The sequence below is a fragment of the Peromyscus leucopus genome, chromosome 8b, assembly GCF_004664715.2.
Source record: "Peromyscus leucopus breed LL Stock chromosome 8b, UCI_PerLeu_2.1, whole genome shotgun sequence".
NCBI lineage: Eukaryota > Metazoa > Chordata > Mammalia > Rodentia > Cricetidae > Peromyscus > Peromyscus leucopus.
In genome coordinates, this window is record NC_051086.1 from 92084419 (window position 1) to 92098496 (window position 14078).

General features: G+C 45.6%; 1 protein-coding gene across 1 annotated transcript; it reads right to left on the bottom strand.

Annotated features, from left to right (window-relative positions):
- Nucleotides 1-1607: 1607 nt before the first annotated feature.
- Nucleotides 1608-13391, bottom strand: Klhl10 (kelch like family member 10). Its single transcript, XM_028862299.2, has 5 exons — nucleotides 13059-13391; nucleotides 7472-7961; nucleotides 6262-6879; nucleotides 2390-2539; nucleotides 1608-2026 (listed from the first exon to the last, which is right to left on the bottom strand). The coding sequence occupies exons 1-5, from the start codon at nucleotides 13250-13252 to the stop codon at nucleotides 1652-1654; spliced, it is 1827 nt and encodes a 608-aa protein (XP_028718132.1). The 5' UTR covers nucleotides 13253-13391; the 3' UTR covers nucleotides 1608-1651.
- Between the last annotated feature and the right edge of the window lie 687 nt (nucleotides 13392-14078).

The window sequence follows — 14078 nt, forward strand, 5'->3', positions numbered from 1 at the left end:
ATTCTGAAGTTTTAAACTGGACATAACAGTATTTATAATGATAATTGTGCAAGTCTAATATGGCTCTTTGTAAATGAAATTTCTTTTATGAATACAGTTTAAAAAAACATAGCTTTTAAAAAGCTTAAATGTATTCAGGTGAACCTTTATTTTAGTGCTTTTATTTGTCTTTGTTGGGAAGAGAGGACTCAATTATACCGAAAAGTAACAACTGTCCATTCATTACTCTGAGTAAGGCTGCTTCCACATCCTAATGGGCCTTCCTATCTACCTTTAGACTGAGAATGTCAGTCGTGAGCGTAGGGTTTAAGCAAGCATCACTTGCATGATTAGTCTGTGTGTCCTGAGAGCTTTGCTTCTCTGTGCCAGTTCAAAGTAACATTTTTGCTAAGAACACTTAAGATTAACTGACATCAGTTATGTTTTGGTTACCTAGTTGTGTGTAGTATATCTGAGACCAAAAATTCTTTAAATTACTGAGCTTTTAAAATACAGACCCTCAGTCTGAAAAGCCAGAGAACATTTTTGTGTTCCAATCCCATCATAGCTGGTAGGCAAGTTCTTGTGCACACTTTTCCCCCTCTGACTTTAGCATGTTGTGTGTTTGAAATATTCCTTTTCTGCTTCCTGATTCCAGTGTCAACACTATAAGTAGACTGGAGCTGTGTTACATATTTTAGCTACTCGGTCTAATAAAGTATATAGGACCTCTTTCTGGTACCTTCCGAACTAAGCTTACATGCAAAGGGTATGTTAGTCACATTTCATGTCTTTGAACATATATGGTGTTGTGAAACAAATATTCTTCCTACACTAGAGAAATACGGTGCTTCAAGCCTAGAATATTTGAGCAACAATTCAGTCTGTTCTTAGCCATCAAACATTTTGGCACGGCTCATCACTCCGTTGTTATTTTCTTGAGGAAAGTCCATTTTGTTATACTTACAGCATATGTTCTGGTCATTGAAAACCAAACAATTCCTGAGAGTTGTAATACAATGGCAGTAGCTTTACAAAATAGTCATTTGCTGCAAGGACTTTACTTAGCCAAATTACTGCTCACTGTAACCCTCACAGAGCTTTTGGCTTGCTCTGTGACCCTTGCTAAGGAGTGTGGTACCTTGAAGCACTTGTTAATCAATTACCCCTCCTGCTCCCTGCATCTGTGAAACACAGTACTTGCTAGGTGTTTGAAGATTTTACCATCAATGGGCTGAGGTTAGTTGTGTTATTTGTGAAATAAGTATTTGGTTTATAAGCTTTTTTTTTTTTTTGGCTAGTGGCACCCAGGTCCCTGTGCAAGATACAATATTATCTCCCTTCATGTTAGAGGAGATGTAGTATTTAGAACACTCTGAGATATTATGTTTATGTTCCTGAAACTATCTTGCTCGTGTTCAAGTTACTAATTGTCTAAATGTAAGTTTTCAATAAACGTATTTCTCTAGAGCTGGTTTTGTACTGTGTGGTTCTTTCCTTAATTATGCACTGTTGAAAATAATCACCTTCTTCCTTACTCCCTCATTTATCCAACCCATGCTTCCCTTAAGTTGAACATTTTCCAGTACTCTTACAAGTTTAAACACTGCATTTATTTAAAAAAAGAATTAATTCTTATTGCTTAGACTTTTTATTAGCTAAATGAAGAGGCTCATACAGGTAGGGTACTTGTCGAAGCGGAATACTTTACTTCATCTCGCAGTGCTAATCCTGTGAAGTTGTCCCGTCTAGCTGCATACTCCCCAACATTGGCTAGCCCTGGTACCACGCAGCAGCTCAGAGCACTGCGGTAGATGCTCATGTCATGAGCATCATACCACTCATCGGTCTTTTCATCATAGCACTCAACATTAAAGGTGGTGGTAAAGCCATTAAAGCCACCCACCACAAACAAGAGGTCGTCCACTACCTCGATACCAAAATTGCTACGAGGATTAAACATAGTGGGGATCGTGCGCCAAGTGTTGGCCACTGGACTGTAGGCTTCCGCGCTCCTCAGTCGATTAGCTCCATCAAAGCCACCTACCTGTGAAGAGCAAAAGAAACAAGGTTGACTGCTACTCAGTCTTTTGTCCACTGAGGAAGCCCTTGTGGGGAGAACCAGGGATGCTATGCCTCTTTTCAAGTGCTTGCCAATGGTAGGCTAAACATCTTGGCTATTAGAAAATCTAAGGGGGGCTGGGCGGTGGTGGCGCACGCCTTTAATCCCAGCACTCGGGAGGCAGAGCCAGGCGGATCTCTGTGAGTTCGAGGCCAGCCTAGTCTACAGAGTGAGTTCCAGGAAAGGCAAAAAGCTACACAGAGAAACCCTGTCTCAAAAAATCAAAAAAAAGAAAAAAGAAAAGGAAATCTAAGGGGGTCATTTTATCATCGTACAATAGAAACTCACTGCGTATACATGTTCCCCGTAAGCAATTACACCTATTCCGCTCCTCCTGCTCCTCATGGGTGCTATGACTGTCCACTGATTGCTCTCCGTGTTGTACACTTCTGCTGTAAACAGGCACTCGTTTCCATTAAACCCACCACATATGTAGACCTGTGTGGAGAGAATTCGCAAGTGTTACATTATACTGAGGAGTAGACAGATTCACGCGTGGCAGGGGATGCTCTCTTAGTGTTTGGAGAGCTATCTTCTAAGGATGTGGAGAGGATGTAGCAGCTGTCCCAGCCCAGAACTTAGCCTGTGCTGGATGGTCTCCAAGTTTCAGGCCAGCTGGTAGACGTGATCAGGGACAACTTGTGTATTATTCTATGGTTGTCCTGGAACTCACCATGTAGACCAGGCAGGCCTCTCTGCCTCAGCCTCCTGAGATTAAAAGCCTGTACCACCACACCTAGTCTTTGCCTGTCCTCTTTCCACCCCACCCCCAATTATTTGTATGCATGCATGCTCCTGTGCCATGGCATACATGTGGAGGTCAGAGGACAATTTGCTGGAGCCAGTGATGATCTGTTATTTCTCCTAGATACCAAAGATGGAGGTCGGGTTATCAGATTTGATAGCAAATGCCTTTACCCACTGGGTCATCTCAAAGGCCCAGGGGGCAGTTTTTGATAGATTTATTATTTGCACGTGGATGTTTTGCCCATATGTCTGTCTATACACCATGTGTGTGTCATGTCCTCAGAGGCCAGAAGAAGGTGTTAGATTCCATTGGAACTGGAGTTACAGACTGTCAGCTGCCAGGTCAGTGCTGGAATCTAACTTGAGTCCTCTGGAAGAGCAGCCATTGCTCTTAACCACTGAGCCATCTCTCTGCACTCCCCAGGTGCGTTTTTAATGCCAGTCTATACATTATTCTTTCTATATATGCATGAATTCTGTGTGTACATGAATGTGTGTATGGGTGCCAGCATGTATGTATGCATGTGGAGCCAGAGGACAACATTAGGTCCTCAGGAACCATCCTTTTTTTTAAACATATTTATTTGTGTGTGTGCGCATGCGTGTATGTGAGTACATGACAGGTGCACAAGCATGTGTCTCTGTGCATTTGCCATGATGCACATTTAGAGGTCAAAAGACAACTTCTTAGAATTGGTTCTCTCCTAATGTTGGTTCTGAATTGAACTCGGGTCAGGCTTGGTGGCAAGCTCCTGTAAATGCTGAGACATCTGGATGGCACCGTCGTCCATCTTTTTAACTGATTTATTTCTATTTGTGTGTATGTGTGTGTGCCCCCTTGTCTATATGTGCATCATGTGTATGTAGGTGCTTGCAGAGGTCAGAAGAAGGCATTAGATCCCCTGGAACTGGAATTACCACTGAACCCAAGTCCTCTGCAAGGACAGCGAGTGCTCTTAGCCGCTGACCATCTTTCTAGGTCCCCAGCTTCTTTGGTGGGTTGTTTGTTTGAGACCTGGTTTTCTCACTACCACTTCATGGCCACTTAATAACTTGAAAAAAAGAGAGGAGTCAGCCCTGTGCACCGCAGGTTTCACACATCCATGCATTAAAATTAGGATTGCGCTGGGTGGCGCCGGCACTTGCCTTTAATCCCAGCACTCGGGAGGCAGAGGCAGGCAGATCTCTGTGAGTTTGAGGGGCCAGCCTGGGCTACACAGAGAAACCCTGTCTCAAAAAAAAAAAAATAGGATTGCAAATAATGGGGAGGAGGCTAAGTGAGATGGCTCAGTGGGTAACAGCACTGGTCACTGAGGCTGACCTAAATGCAATCCCCAGGTCACGTGTGTGCCCATGCATTATTTATTTGTATAAATAAATAATTTTAAAATATTGGGGAGGGCTGGGAAAATGGTTCAGTGGGTAAAGGAGCTTGCTATACATAGTGGGAGGTAAACACTGAATTCTGCAAGTTGTCTTCTGACCTTCCATGTACATATACCACAGAATGAGTTTACACACACACTAAACAAAAATGTAGTTTAAAAAGAAAGAGAAGGATGGTGGTGGTGGTGAACACCTTTAATCCCAGCACTTGGGAGGCGGAGGCAGGCAGACGGATCTTTCAGTTCCAAGGCCAGCCAGCCTGGTCTACAGAGTAAGTTCCAGGACAGCCAGGGCTACACAGAGAAAATGTGTCTAAGAAGAAAGAGAGAGGGAGAGAGAGAGAGAGAGAGAGAGAGAGAGAGAGAGAGAGAGAGAGAGAGAAAAGAAGAAGAAGAAGAAAGAGAAGAAGAAGAAGAAGAAGAAGAAAGAAAGAAAGAAAGAAAGAAAGAAAGAAAGAAAGAAAGAAAGAAAGAAAGAAAGAAAGAAAGAAAGAAAGAAAGAAAAAGAAAGAGAGAAAGAAAGGAAAGAAAGAAAAGAAAGAAAAATAGAAGCGGAAGCTGGAGAGATGACCCAGTGGTTAAGAGTATATATTGCCCTTGCAGATGACCTAAGTTTAATTTCTAGCATCCATATCAAACAGTTCACAACCACTTGTAACTCCAGCTCCAGGAGATTTGATGCCTCCAGTGCACATATCCTCACACGAACAACACACACACACACACAATTTTTAAAACTTTAAAAAAATATTCATGTATGCTTGCATGTGTGCGTACGCATGAAACAGAAAATGTTAGGGAAGTTACGTCCAGAATGGGCATAATGGCTCACACCTGTAGTTACTGGCAAGGGGATCACTGAAGCTTCAAAGCTAGACTGTCTCAAAAAAAAAAAAATTGCCAGTCAAAATGGTGCATGCCTTTAATCCCAGCACACAGGAGGCAGAGACAGGAGGATCTTTGGGAATTCCAGACCATTCAGGAGTACATAGGACCATGTCTAAATAAATGGAGGCTAGAGAGATAGATAGCTTAGCAGTTTATCTTTTTTTTTTTTTTTTTTTTTTTTTTCCTGTTCTGGAACTCACAGTGTGGATGAAGCTGGCCTTAAACTCAGAGGTCCTCTTGCCTCTGTCTCTTCAGTGCTGGGATTGAAGGTGTGCACCACCGTGACCAAGCTACACTTACTACCCTTGCCAAGGACCCAGAGTTTGATTTCCAGCACCCATATGGTGGCTCACAACTATCCATAACTCTAATTCCGGGGACTCCCTCTCCTGACCTCCCTGATGACCAAACATGCACATGATACATAATCACACATGCAGGCAGAACATTTTACATAACGAAGTTTTTATAGCTAATGAAAATACAATTGGCTAACGGGATAGCACAGTGTGTAATGGCCAAACCTGAAGACCTGAGTTTGATCCCCGGGACCCCCCTGGTAGAAGGAGAGAATCAACTCCTGCAATTTGTCCTCTGACTCCCACATGTGCTCATATCACACCCCCAAAAATTTAATTTAAAAACAAATGTACTGAAAAATGTACAGATTTTTCTCATAGTTCTCTAAAAAAAAATGCAATATAACAATTTACATAGCATTTACAAAATGTCAAATACTATAAGCAGTCTGGAGATGAAGTATGTGGAAGGAAATTATACAACAGTTTTCTTTGAGACAGAGTCTTCCTGCGTAGCTTGCCTCGAACTCTTGTGTAGCCCAGTCCGGCCTTAAACCCATAGCAACCTTCCTGCCTCAGCCTCCCAAGTGCTAGGTTTATGGGTGTGTGCCCCCACACCCAACTGCGCATAGGCTATACCCAAGCACCGAACCATGTTCTATGAGACTAGAGCGTCTGGACGCGGCTGTTTCCGGGGGGGTGGGGGTGGGGTGTCATCCAATCTTCAGTGGATACGGAAAGACAACTGTACTGCCAAGTACATTATTGCCGTTTTTGTCTTCCAGCCTCATCCCAAAAGGCAGAACAGTATGGGTCTTCCCCTCCCACCCTGGTTCTTTACCTTCCCGTAGAGTGTCGTGGCGCTTGCGTCACTCCGCTGCTCATGCATGGGGGCGATGAGTGTCCATTGATTGGTCTCTGGCTCGTATCGCTCAGCCGTGTTGAGACGCACATAGCCGTCAAACCCTCCCATGGCATAGATGAAATTGCTGAGGACTGTCACGCTGACATAGCAACGTCTGGAGTGCATAGGGGCCACTTGGTGCCACGTCTTCTTCACAGGGTCAAAACGCTTAACACTATTGAAGTAGTCCACACTATCAAACCCCCCGATGATATAAACATAGCCTTTCAAGTAGGCTGCCCCGTGGTAAGCTCGAGGACTTTCTTCCTCACAAGTGACATTCACCCATCTGTCTGCTCGCGCGTCGTATGCCTCAATGGCATTGGTGGGGCTTCCGCCACTCCAGCCACCAATAGCAAATAGAATGGCATAGGGCAGGCGGGGCCTGGTGAGTGGGTTGGTGAAGTCAGAATTGGAGGGTCCGTTCATGTTCAGGTCATACATGGCCTTTAGGGCGTTAATGATGACTGGCTTACATTCCTCACTGTCTTTGACATAGTCATTCATCTTAACATTATTCATGAAGTACTCAGCATGCATTAGGGCCAGGCGAACCTAAGAAGGAAATACAGAAATTTTATTCAGATGAGGCAAGGGTGTCTGCAAGTCCCATCTCTTTAAGCTCTGCTTTCTGAAAGAGCAGCAAGTGCTCTTAACCTCTGAGCCAGGCCATTGGTTTGCTTTTTAAAAAACGTGTAACTCATAGATGTATTTGTCTTGAGGAGACATAACTACACATTCCTTGGCCCCTGGGTAGAGCAAAAGAAGCTGTGTGATTGGCCAGAAACTAAATATAAACCAGGATCAATAAAAATAAAGCTAGGATCAAGTGACTACAGCTAGCTGTGTGTGCCACTCTTGACTAAGTTCCTGTAATAGCTTGTACCTTGGTGTGGGGAAGAAGGTGAGAGACCTTTTAGAATTCTGCAGAATCCCCTGCTGCTCTCCCCATACCAAGAGGGAATTTTTGGCCAAGAAAAGAATTAGCAACATCAAGGGAAGAGAAAATTGCAAGCTTCGGAGAGAAGCAGGGGACGGACGCGCCTCTCATTAAGCCCTGGGATCTGTGGCTCTTGGGGACAGTCCCTCCGGGTAAATGAATCAAACGGGAGTGATTAAGCATTTGCAAAGAATAACTAAACTTGACCTTAGGAAGCAAAACTGAAATATGTTGCTTCCTGTTCTGGGGGTCGTGAGAAATCCACTTTAAAATGGCCTCAAACACAGCGTCCTCCTGCTTCACGTTGAGCTCATCTTTCTCGATGATGTCCTTCAGCTCAGTGACGGAGAGCTCCAGAAACTCCGCCGAGACCTTCACCATCTCCTCGAAGTTGTGCAGGATGAACATGTAGGCCTTCTGCCTCAGCTCAGGGCAGTAGTAGTAGTCCGTGAACTTGCAGATGCCGATGCAGTTATCCAGACACAGCTCCGACTTGAGGAACTCACAGCAGCCCCTGACAATCCCCATGATGTTAAACTGGTCGGCAGCAGCCAGCAGCTTCTCCACATTGTCGGGGGTGATTGGCACGGTCCGAGTGTACGCATACTCAATAATTAGTTTCATCATGTCGGGGGAAATGCCAGGAATGTTGTAAACCTTCTTTTCAGTGTTGTTCCAGCCACTTGTAAACAAAGCTCTGGGCGGAAAAACCAAAGACAAGAGAAATTAGTAGCACAGAAACATTCCCCTCCTGGAGACCACCCTCACCCCCACCCCTGACCCCTTTGCTTCCTGAGGGCTTGGACACACTCCAAATGTTGTCCGGTAAGTATGTTGGCACTAGACTGGCCTGAGGGAGTGCATGAAGGATGGCTTTATATAGTGGGTGTGAAAAGTGCCTTTCCAGGAACCTCCTGTGGTCACTCTGTCTTTACCCTCTTCTTTCTTTGTATTTTTTTTTTAAATTTTATTTATTTTTTTCGGAGCTGAGGACCGAACCCAGGGCCTTGCACTTGCTAGGCAAGCGCTCAACCACTGAGCTAAATCCCCAACCCCTACCCTCTTTTTTCAAGGTGTGTGTGTGTGTGTGTGTGTGTGTGTGTGTGTGTTTGTTTGTTTGTGTGTGTGTGTAGGTATACTAGCCTGTGTTTGCACATATCAAGACCATAGATCAGTGTTGACTGTCTTTGCTATGTATGTATGTGTGTATGGTTTTTTGTTTTGTTTTGTTTTGAGACATGGGTCTCTCACTCACACTGGAGCTCACTGTTTTGACTAGACTGGCTAGCCAGCAAGCCCCCAGGATCAGCCTGTCTCCTCCTCCCAGCACTGGAATCACAAATGTGTGCCACTCTGCTTGTCTTTTATATGGTTCCTGGGGATCCGAACCCAGGTCTCCCTGCTTGGGCAGCAAGTCCTCCACCCACTGAGTCATTTCCCCAACCCACCTCCCTTTTTCCTTTTCCAGTTTCTGGATGGAGAAATTGAGCTCTGGAGTAAAAATAAGATCAAGACCCGGGTGTGGTCTGGAGAAATGCCTCAGTAGTTGCTCTTGCACAGGACCCAACAACCACATGGCGGCTCACAACCATATATAACTCCAGTTCCGGGGAATTCAATGCCTTCTTCTGATTTCTTCAGGCACCAGGCATGCACATGGTGCACATACATACACACAGACCAAACATTCATACCCATAAAATAAAAAGTAATTAAAAAAGAAGACCCAGGTCCTGGAAGATAGAGATGACCCAGCAGTGAGCACTTGTTGCTCTTGCAGAGAACCTGGTTTTCAGTCCCAGCACCTACATGGTGGCTCACAACCATCCTAACTTCAGGTCCAGAGAATCTGTAGTCTTCTTCTGGACTCCAGACACCAGGCACACAAGTGGTTCATATGCCTACGAGCAGACAAAACATTCACACAAAAAATTAAATCTAAATCTGCCCTAACTCACTGCCCACCACATCTCCCATGTGTCTAGACAAGCCAGCTCAGTCCCAGAGCGATCCTTACAAAGAGCTTATATAACTCGCCTTTGCCTTCAAAACCTTCCCCTGGGGGCTGGAGAGATGGCTCAGCGGTTAGGAGCACTGGCTTCCAGAGGTCCTGAGTTCAATTCCCAGCACCCACATGGTGGCTAACAGCCATCTGTAATGAGATCTGGTGCCCTCTTCTGGCCTGCAGGCATACATGCAGGCAGAACACTGTATACATAATAAATAAATAACTTAAACAAACAAAAAAAACAAAACCCTTCCCGACTTCGTTGTTAAGAGGGAAATGCCAGAGCTAAGAACTGCAGAAGCTGGTGAGCTCTGGGTATCTCCACCTTCTCCTTCCTCTGTCCTGAGGGCTGCTTAGCTATTCTTTGTGCACTGGAGGTAACTCCGCCTCCTTACTATGCTCCTTCTGCCTGGAAGGATTCCCCAAGACTTCTGCATTCCATGTCCTAGTCTCCTTGGTAATTCAAGTATTGCCTTGTCAGCAAAGCCTTCTCTGATAATCTTTTTTTAATTAAGTTTATTTATTTGCTAGTGTGTGTGTGTGTGTGTGTGTGTGTGTGTGTGTGTGTGTGTTCCTGTGCATGAGTGTTCGGTATGGGAGTTGGTGCTCTTTCCACCTTGTAGATCCCAGGGATTGAACCTAGGTCATTATGCTTATCAACAAGTACCTTTACTAGGGAGTCATCTTGATGGCCCCTGACAGTCCTATATGTTTTTTAAGATTAAAAAAAAATTGTTTATGTGTATTGACTACTTGGTAGTACACACCTTTAATCCCAAAACTCTGGAGGCAGAGACAGGAAGATTTTTTAATTCAAGGCCATCCTGCACTACATAGTGAGTTCTAGGACAGCCAGGGCTACATAAAAACTTTGTCTCAAAACAAAACAAAACAAACAAAATGAAAAGAAAGAAAGGAAAAAGTAAGCCTCCCAAGGACAGGAATGTTCACCTCTGTATTTTCTTTCCAATTCCCAGAATATCACTAGTCAGAAAATAAGCACAGAAGACCACAGCCGTGTCAGGTTCTCTACGTGACTAGGTACATGTCTTAAGAGGCTTGAGGACCAGTGGACTTCGGCATCAAACTCTTCCTCAGGATCCTGGCTTGCCGACCACACAGTCTCTGCCAAATGCAGCTCAATGCCAGTTCACCTCTTGCTCTCATACTGCCCCAGGAAACAAGGTTTGTCTTTACATGTCTCGATGATGGAGAGGGCTGAGTGTCAAAGGAACAGTTTGTGGCATTTTAAAACTGTATTCAAGCAGGGTGGTGGTGACACACACCTTTAATCCCCACACTTGGGAGGCAGAGGCAGGTGGATCTCTGTGAGTTTGAGGCCAGCCTGGTCTACAGAGTGAGTCCCAGGACAACCAGGACCACACAGAGAAACCCTGTCTTGGAGAAGAAAAAAAAAGTTAAAACTGTATTCAAATTTCAGGGTCCACAGATAATTTGTATTAGTCCTGTCTGTGGTTTTTTTTTTCCCCCCTGGAGTTGAGGACCGAACCCAGGACCTTGTGCTTGCTAGGCAAGCGCTCTACCACTGAGCTAAATCCCCAACCCCTTTTTTTTCTTTAAGGCATGGTCTCACCCATGTAGCCCTGGAACTCCCTATGTAGACCAGGCTGGCCTAGAACTCACAGAGACCTGCCTGCCCCTGCCCTCTAAGTGCCAGGATTAAAGATGGACACCAACATGCCTGGCCCTGTTTGACTCTTCTTGACATAAGGGCGGGGTTGAGCAGTTGCAAGAGAGCATATGGCCTGTAGAGCTTAAGGTATTTTACTATCTTGGGGCTGGAGAGATGGCTCTCTTTTCCAGAGAACACGGGGTCCCAGCTGAAGCGCCGACATGGTAGCTGACCACAGTCCAACTCCAGTCCCATGGGATCCAGTACTCCCTTATGGTCTCTTCAGTGACTTCATGCGTGTGGCGCAGACAGACAGACATGCAGGCAAATATCCATAAGTAAAATAAAGGAACAAATGCAATTTTTTAAAAAAGACATTTACTATCTTTTTTGCTGTTTGTTTTTTGTTTTGTTTTTAGAGACAGATTCTTACTCTGTGCATAGGCTGGCCTTGAACTCCTAACCCTACTGCCTCAGCCTCTCCAGTGCTGGGATTACAGGCATGAGCCACTATGCCTGGCTTACGGTCTTTCTGTAGTTTCTGTTCTAGAGTGTGGAATCAGGCATGTCCAACCTTTTAACATTGCAATGCCACATTGTCACCTACAAAGTTTATACTTGAGAACAGCTCAAACCAGTTACAAACCAACCAACCCAAAGTCCTAGGGCTGCAGAAATGATTCTCGGTTAAGTACTCACATGGCTCTTGGAGAAGACTTGAGTCAGTTCCCAGCACCCATGTCAACTGCCTCTAACTGGAACCCGTTGCTCCAGCATCTGCATATACCCACAAACAGCCATGCAAGGCATGCATATATACATAAAGTCTTTTGTTGTTGTTTGTTTGTTTGGTTTGGTTTTTCGAGACAGGGTTTCTTTGTATAGCCCTGGTTGTCCTAGAGCTAGCTCTGTAGACCAGACTGGTCTCGAACTCAGAGATCTGCCTCTGTCTCTGCCTCTGAAGTACTGGGATCAAAGGCATGCACCACCACCACCATCACCACCACCACCACCACCACCTTGCTAAAACTTTTTTTTTCAAGTTTTAGGTTTTTGATTTGGCAGAATGAGACCTGCAGGCCATGACGTGGCCCCTCAACTGAACAGAGCTCTTTTTTAGGGTTAAGAGTTAGGGTTTTGTTAATCGGGCAACTGAGACAGTCGTAACTGAGACAGAGTCTTGTATGTATCTCAGGCTGGCCTAGAACCAGTTACACACCAACCAACCCAGGTTGTAGCCAGGTTGAACTTGAACTCATCTTGGTGTTTTGGCCTCCTGAGAGCAGACATTACAGAGGTTTGGCACAATGCCTAGCTCTCAGCCATTGTGGTTTTTTCCTTCTTTGCTGTCATTGTTATTTTGAGACAGAATCTCACTAAGTTTCCTAGGCTGGCTTTGAACTGTTCATTGTTGTTATTGGTGTCGGTGGTCTGTTTGAATACTGGGGCTTGAACCCAAGACTTGGTGCATGCTGGACAAACCTTCTACTATTGAACTACAATCCCCAGCCCCCAAGGCCTTGACCTTGAGATCCACTTGTCTCAGCCTCTGATTAAATGGGATTATAGACCTGTACAACCGAGCTGGGCTTGAATAAGAGTTTTTAGCAAAAGATGGACATATTTCTCCTGTTTTCACTGAGACCGAGTACCCTGACTTTTTCATCTTAGAAAGACCCCATGCACTTTCTGAGTTAAGAATTGCAGTCAAAACTCCTTTTCTTTTGAAACTATTTCCTAGGTACTCTCCCCTTATGCCCTCCCCATCCTCTCTATCCTTAAAATTCACCTCCCTGCTTTCAGTGATCTCTACTGGGACTGGGCCAGGAGGGGCACCGGAAGCAGTAATATCATCTAGGTTAAGTCCAAAATCCACAGGTGTCCAACTAAAAGTTGGGGTGAGAATCGGAGAGAAAACCCCTGACCTGCCAAATGTTGACTGAAGACCAGTTTAAAACACATCAGGACACAGAGAGAGAGAGGCTCTGGCCCCAGCCCGTGGTTGTCTAGAAGGCAGCACAGCTAGGCTGCAAGGAACCCAGAGCTTCAATGTCCCTAACTTTAAGATGGTAAATGGGAAACTGAAAAGCAGATGAAAAGACCTCAAGAGGAGCCCTGTCTCCCCTCGGGCTTCGCTCGGGCCCCTGGTGTACCTAAAGTAGGAGCTGCAGCTACAGAGGATGTTCTTGTGGGCATTGAACTCGAAGCCATTGACTTTGATGACCACATCGCAGAGCTTGCCCTCAAGTCGGAGCTCATTGAAGATCTCACAGGTCATCGCACTCATCTTCCTCTCCATGTGAGGCTGGTGGAACCGGGTGGAGGCCGCCGTGTTCTCCATCTCCATGGCACCTTGGGACCAGGGGAGAGAGGCTGCTCTCCTGGGGTGTTGGGGAGGGTTCTGGGGGGCCCCTTTAGCCAGCTGTCGCTCCTTTTCCCTACTACATCTTTCATATAGGGACCATCAGGCAGCCCAAGTTCCAGAATCCTGAGCCGTGAGATCACTCAGGATTGTGCTCTCAGGTTCTGGAACCCCTCCTACCCCTTCTTCTTCTTTTTCTTCCTCCCCCTCCCCCCAGGACATACAGATAGACCACCCCACACCTCTTCCTTGCCCTCAGACCTAGGGCAGAACTGTGGCCACCAGCACAGCTGAGCCTTTATGGAGCCTACTTCCTGTTGCATTTCCAGGATGAATCCACATGCCTGCAGCAATCCTTCCAGCTCACACTCTCCTGCAGAGCCAGAAGCAAAGCTGATTAAATGTCAGGCTGGCCAGGGTCTTCTAGACCCTAAGATGCCTTATTGGCTTACTTTGCTTAGTGATGATGAGGGGCCCAGTTAAGGAAAATGTCTCCTGGGTGCATCCTCAGTCCAAAATGCATACGGATTCCTGGTGGGTGTTTGTTTTTGTTGTTGTTTGCAATGCTGGGGATGAAACCCAGGGCCTCATCCATGCAGGCAAGCACTCTTCCACTGAGCTAGGACCCGAATCCAGGGAAAGACCGCCCTTTGCCAAAGGGTTCCAGGAAGAGTGACAGGAGTCCACACACAGCAAAGCCTCATGACAGTCAACCCATGCGCAGGACCTCAGCATCTTGGTCCTTCCCCCCTCACCTCCCCTCCCACAGTAGAACCCACCCCCACCCCCACCCGTTTCTCCTGCCAGCATC

Excerpts from the sequence above, each read along its gene's own strand:
- Klhl10 (XM_028862299.2), bottom strand. The coding sequence starts at position 13,252 with ATGGAGATGGAGAACACGGCGGCCTCCACCCGGTTCCACCAGCCTCAC. Across the intron at positions 6,880-7,471 it reads TTTCAGTTTTGCTTCCTAAG|GTTCGCCTGGCCCTAATGCA; the intron begins GTCAAGTTTAGT and ends TTTCCTTCTTAG. Across the intron at positions 2,027-2,389 it reads ACGGGGAACATGTATACGCA|GTAGGTGGCTTTGATGGAGC; the intron begins GTGAGTTTCTAT and ends TGCTCTTCACAG.